This window comes from Myotis daubentonii, chromosome Y, assembly GCF_963259705.1.
Source record: "Myotis daubentonii chromosome Y, mMyoDau2.1, whole genome shotgun sequence".
Taxonomy (NCBI): Eukaryota; Metazoa; Chordata; class Mammalia; order Chiroptera; family Vespertilionidae; genus Myotis; species Myotis daubentonii.
The window spans coordinates 7,482,608-7,488,160 of NC_081862.1; the positions used below are offsets into that span (position 1 = coordinate 7,482,608).

Here is a 5,553-nt window from a genome sequence, read left to right on the forward strand (position 1 = left end):
CAGTAACTGCAGGTGGGAGAGTTGGGCTAACATGTCATTGAGGACATCAGTCTGTTAACATCCAGTTCTCTTTATTACTGACATTTATTCACAACCATTCAAGAAATGTAATTCCCGCATCTACCACCCAAGCCTCAATCCCTCCCCCTGAGAGATTCAGGTGCATATTTCTAACTCCTTAGGACAAATCTCCCCAAAGAAACCATCCAGTCCCCTGTGAGCATTTCCCCCCAAACCTGAGTAGCTGTCTGAAACTGGCTGCTGTGTTCCTGAACGGTACACTTATGTCTGGGCTTCAGTGCCCAAGTGCCCAGAGTAAAGCCTATGAGATGTGCACCCAGCTAGACACTCAAGCAACAGGATCACAGAATGGGAGTTGGGTCATGGAAGGTTCTACAGCCACAGTGAGGACAGGGGTAAGCACAGAGCCAGACCATGCTGGGCCGACCCAACTCCTGCAGCATATGCTTTAGCACAGCATGCATCTGGGCAAGTCGGCCCAGGTTGATGTTGCTGCTAGTTTCCTCATAACTCTCCACGGGCGCCGCATAAATCACGCATCTCAGCTTGCTCAGCCCGAAAACGTGGCGAAGCAGGTCCTCCAGGCCGGTCATGGAGATGGGGTTTTCACAGAAACTTAGGGTTGTGAGCTGGGTGCAGTGGCTCAGGGCTGGCAGGATGTCCAGGAACTGGTGGTCCATGATCCCACACTCATCCAAGTCCAGGTCCTGGAGAGTGGGGGAGGCTCTCTCTAAAAGAAATTGGAGTGACCGAGAACTGATAATGGTCAGGTTGAGCCCACTGAAACTCAGGCTTTTCAGCTGGCTGACATTCAGATGCTGGGAGAGATGTCTAAAGTCTCTTTCGAAAAGCAGGCAGTTAGTGATGGACAGGGTCTCCAAGGGGTTCTTCAGGCACCTGGGGAGACATAGAGCAGTTACATGTGGGGGGATGGACCTGGTGAGCAGAGGCAGGTGAGGATAATGCAGGCCTTCAGGGTAAAGAGGCCCATGTCACCAAAGCCTACAGTGTTCCGGATGATGATCAAACCCAGGATGTTGCACAGTGAAAAGTGACATTCAAGTCAGAGCAAATTTGAGTGGAATCTTTCTCCATCTGTTATCTGCTCCGTGATGGATTCAACTGGATGAAACCTCACACACTCCATTTACTCATCCGTCAAGTGGAGCACATCATACCCTCCAGCCCAAACACACAGGTGTTGTGAACATAAAGGTGGGAGGAGCTCAGAAAGGAGCCTGACCCAGGGTCTGAAGCAGGAGGCAACCAGTGCATTTTAGTATTGGAGACATGTCCTGAATTGCCTGCAACTCAGGCTTCCTTCCAGCCACAGCCTAGACCCCTGTCACCACCATCTCTTAGCCCAATGAGGCCTCTGGCAGATGTGCAGAAAGGGCTAACCTGGGCACAGTCAGGCAACATCCAGCGAGGGCTGCCACCCTCCAGGAACTTAGATCACTGCATTGTCTACAAACCACCTATCCCATTTCGTAATGCCTCCCTCCTGAATCCTGCATTTACCACGCATTCCCTTTGCGAGAGCCTATGGCAACCCTTGGCAGACAGGTGACTGAGGCAGGTTTGGAGTGAAAGGCTGCCATGGCCAAATCTCTAAGTGCAGAACTTAACCACTGAAACCTCCCCTCTGATTGGCTTTCCCCTTGTCATTGCAATCCTCACTTGGTTCTATTGCATCATTTTCCCTTCAACACCACTTACAAGGATGCCCAAAGCTACCATCCCTTGGCCCGAAGCCTCCATTATGCCAATTCCTAGCAAGGAGTCCCTTTAGTAGCCTCTGTCCTAGTGCATACGTCCTACCTTTATCTGGGGGGTTATGTCACAACATGCAAGGTGACAGAGCGGTGAACAACACACTGACTGTGTGGCCCGTCTAGTGGCTCAGGCACTCTAGCACTGCTGAGGGACGGCACACAGGAGAGCCCGTCACTGTGCACTGAAATGGAAAGGGACTCGCTCTGGTTGGCAGGGAAAGCTCGCCACCCCTCACCTGAGGATTTCATCCAGGTGGCCTCTGAGGATGGAGACATCGTCCAAATTGAGCTCCTGGAGGTGGGGCAGGTTGAGGAATTGAGAGGTGACCAGGCCAACACACTGCTTCTCCTGCTCCAAGGTGGTGTGAGAAGACGTGAAGACGTGGGAGAGCAGGAACCGGCGCAGATTGCCCATCTGGCCCAGGTAAGGAACGAACTTCCTCAGAGTGGACAGCTTCCAGGTACAGTTTACCTCCAAATCCTGGACAGAGTCCAGCTGCACCATATCCAGGATGTTATTGTTTTGCTTCGACATCGCAAAAACCTTCAGCTTCTTAGAGCAAAGGTGCAGCAAACCTCTCCTCTCGCTGACTTTCTTAATCAGGTAGCTGAGGGACTCATCAAGGACACCTTTCTTGAGGCAAAGGTCTATTAACACCTCCACGGGGGCCAAGGGTGGATTTGGCCTGGCCCTTAAGCTGTGTACTTTCCTCCTATTCCTCATGGGCTGCAGGGCCTCAGGCTCCAGCAGTGAGCACACATGGGCTCTGGTACCTGCCCACACCATCCAGAACTCCAAATGAACTCTCTTCTGTAAATTAAGCACCTGCAGTTTACATCTCCTGTGGAGAAAATAGGAGATATGCTGGGATGCATTAAGATAACAATGAGTAAGACTATGAGCTAGGCATCTGGGCAGCTGGGCCAGACACCGCACTGGACTTTGACTCCATGCCCCAGGAATCAACTGCTCCTGGTGCTACTGGGATCCTTCATGGTCCCCATTCCTGGTACCTTTAGGCGCCACCAGGAAGGAGTGGGCTCGTGTCCCTTCGGTCACAATCGACAATTTCATCAGCCGTATATATCCGAAGCCTGTTCCTAGAATGACCCTAGCAGTGGCTCCAAGGCCTGCCTCAGCTCTCCCTTTGGCCCTGCCCACTCCCAGATCCCAGCTGTAACTGCTCAGATCCCCAGGGTGCGACCCGGCTACTGAATCCCCCATACCTGGGTCGAGGGTCCTGGGCAAGCATGGCATCGAGTCCCTCGAGCACAGCCTGCAAGATATCCTGGTAAGACTGCCAATGGTTCATCAGGGCCCCCAGAGGGAGGCAGGGGAAGGGCCAAGCCTGCACCATGGCCTTTAGGACTCTGCTGTGCTTCCCAGTGAAGGCTGTGATGAAAAGAGGTGGGAAGAGCTCCATAGGAAGCCACTCCAGAGCAGCGATGGCCGAGGCTTCATCCCGCAGCAGGCTCTGACATGCCAGTTCCAGGAGTCTGCGTGGAGCTGGGAGGCTCATCCCCATGAAGCTGCTATGAAAGAGATCCTGGAAGACAGCCGGGAGCAAGGCATCTTGTCAGGCTGAGCATGAGCAACCCCGGTCCTTCTCCCTTCAGAGGGACCAGCTGAGGGCCAAAGGCACTGCTCTGGCAACAACTGGAGCACCCCCAATTTACCCCAACTCCGTTTTCTGCTTAGGGTTGCAAAGCCACTCAGCCCTGCCTCTACTCTGCCACTGGAAGGACAAGAACCAGGCACCAAGGAGGGGTGAGATGACCACTGGACCCCTCCCGCATCTACCCACTGGCTAGCTGCAATTCTGCTGTGCAGTGAGGACTGGGAAACCAGAGAGATGATCCCACCCTTTCCAGGGAAAACATTTCTGAGGATCACTGAAGGACTGAAAACACCTGGAGTAGGGAGCAGCCCGTGGCCCAGGACTGCCTCTTGCTAAGTTCCAGGAAATAAAATAGATGGGGAAGATTAAGGAACACCCACACAATGGGTACCATTGAGGCCTTTGACACATTTTAAATGAGGCATATAAAAGCAGCACAAACGTTTTCTGAAGCATGGGGGAGCTGGAGGTGAGAAAAATAACCGTTAATTCCAACATGTACATTTTACTGTGTGTCCCTTCTATGAATATTAGAATGACCATTTTATCTATGACAACAGAGGGCTCACATGTCACAACTAAGGCTCCTCTCAATAAGAGACTGCAAAGCCTGGTCAGTGTTGCTCACGGCGTTGAGCATCCTCTCGTGCCCCCCAAATGTCACTTGAGGGCTACATTCCTAGCCCCCTTAGGGTGTGGGCAGGAGCCAGCTGAGGGATGTTTCTCACATCAATGTCTCTCTCTCTCTCTCCGCCCACTCCCTTCCTCTCTTTCTAAACATCAATTGGCTGTTATGAAAGACTTTCATTAATACCGGTTTTCACACACACAGCCCGGCCTCTACAAAACTACAAAAAGGATTTTGCCACTTTGGCCTACAATAGGCTCCTTAGCAATACTCAACTTTCAGACACAGGGAAAACTTGCCCTGTGAACCTCTATGAATGGCAAACATCAAAACAGAAATCAAAACATTTTGGATTAAGGCACACCTGCATCCAGAGGCAAAGGCAAAGTCTGCTCATTTGTAAGGAAAAAAGGACAAATCTCTGGGTTCTTGGCTTGCAGGTCCTTGGGGACCACCTTAGGCTCCTGACTCACCAGAGCGGCGTGGTACAGGGAGCCCTGTGCTCAGACCTGGACATTGACTCTCACGCTCTAGCTTCTGTTCCCTCCTCGGCCTCCTCAGAAGCCATTATACCCCGTCTGACCACACCTTCCTTTTGAGGTCCTAGCTGAAATGGCTACTTCCACCTGAGAGCAAAACCTTAGTCCTGGATCTCCAGGCATTTAACCATGATGGGGCTTTGCACTCTCCACACCTCCAACTGAACCCTAGGTCCATTCATGAAAGGAAAAGAAAAGGAAACCAGCCTGGAAGTAGACTTAATGGGGGTGTTGGGGCCACATCAAAATTCCCTAGTGTTCCCATTAACACCCCTTTAGAGAGACAGTGGTATCATCTCCAGAGAAAAAGAATTTCAATGCAACAGTATTGAGTACCAAACAGTCCCTGAGACTTGAGGTTACTTAGAATTGCAAACCCCATGCCCATTCAAAGAGGAACAGAGGGATAGTTGGTCTTCCATATTTTGAGGAGCAAGCCTTCCCCAGAGCAGGTCAGGCCAAAATCACATCTAGGGATTGATCAGGAGAAGGGAGGGGCTGCACGTTTGGAATGGGACCTAGGGTTACCCAGGACAAGGTGAACATTGGGGAAACTCAAAGACACTGACTGCATCAACATAAGAACTTAAAAGGCTAGCGGTGAAGAAGGAAACTGGGTGGATCCCTTAAACCCAAGCTGACGGTGAGTATAGGCAGGAGATTCTGTCACCCTCCCTCTGTGGAGGTAAAGGGCATTTCCTCTCAGAAAAACCAGATCAGCTCAGCAACCTGGCTTGAGAAAATTAAATGTGAAAACGTGGGTTGTGGAGAGGCCAGAGGAGGGGTGTGGCAGCTGAACCTGGGATGTGACATACACTTTTGAAAGCCACTGAGGGCTGAGAGTCGTGGGCTCTTGGGAATCTTGGAGGCACAGAGAAAAATAAATGTGGGCAAAAAGACCTGTGTATCCTTACCAAGGAGCTGCTACAGAGGGCATTCTCCTTAGCTCAGGCATCCTCTTCCACATCCCA

General features: G+C 51.4%; 1 protein-coding gene across 1 annotated transcript; it reads right to left on the bottom strand.

The window, feature by feature from the left end:
• Window positions 1-362: 362 nt before the first annotated feature.
• LOC132225559 (melanoma antigen preferentially expressed in tumors-like) lies at window positions 363-3,319 on the bottom strand. The gene is made up of 3 exons (XM_059680652.1): window positions 3,024-3,319; window positions 2,033-2,638; window positions 363-918 (listed from the first exon to the last, which is right to left on the bottom strand). The coding sequence occupies exons 1-3, from the start codon at window positions 3,314-3,316 to the stop codon at window positions 363-365; spliced, it is 1,455 nt and encodes a 484-aa protein (XP_059536635.1). The 5' UTR covers window positions 3,317-3,319.
• Window positions 3,320-5,553: the final 2,234 nt, after the last annotated feature.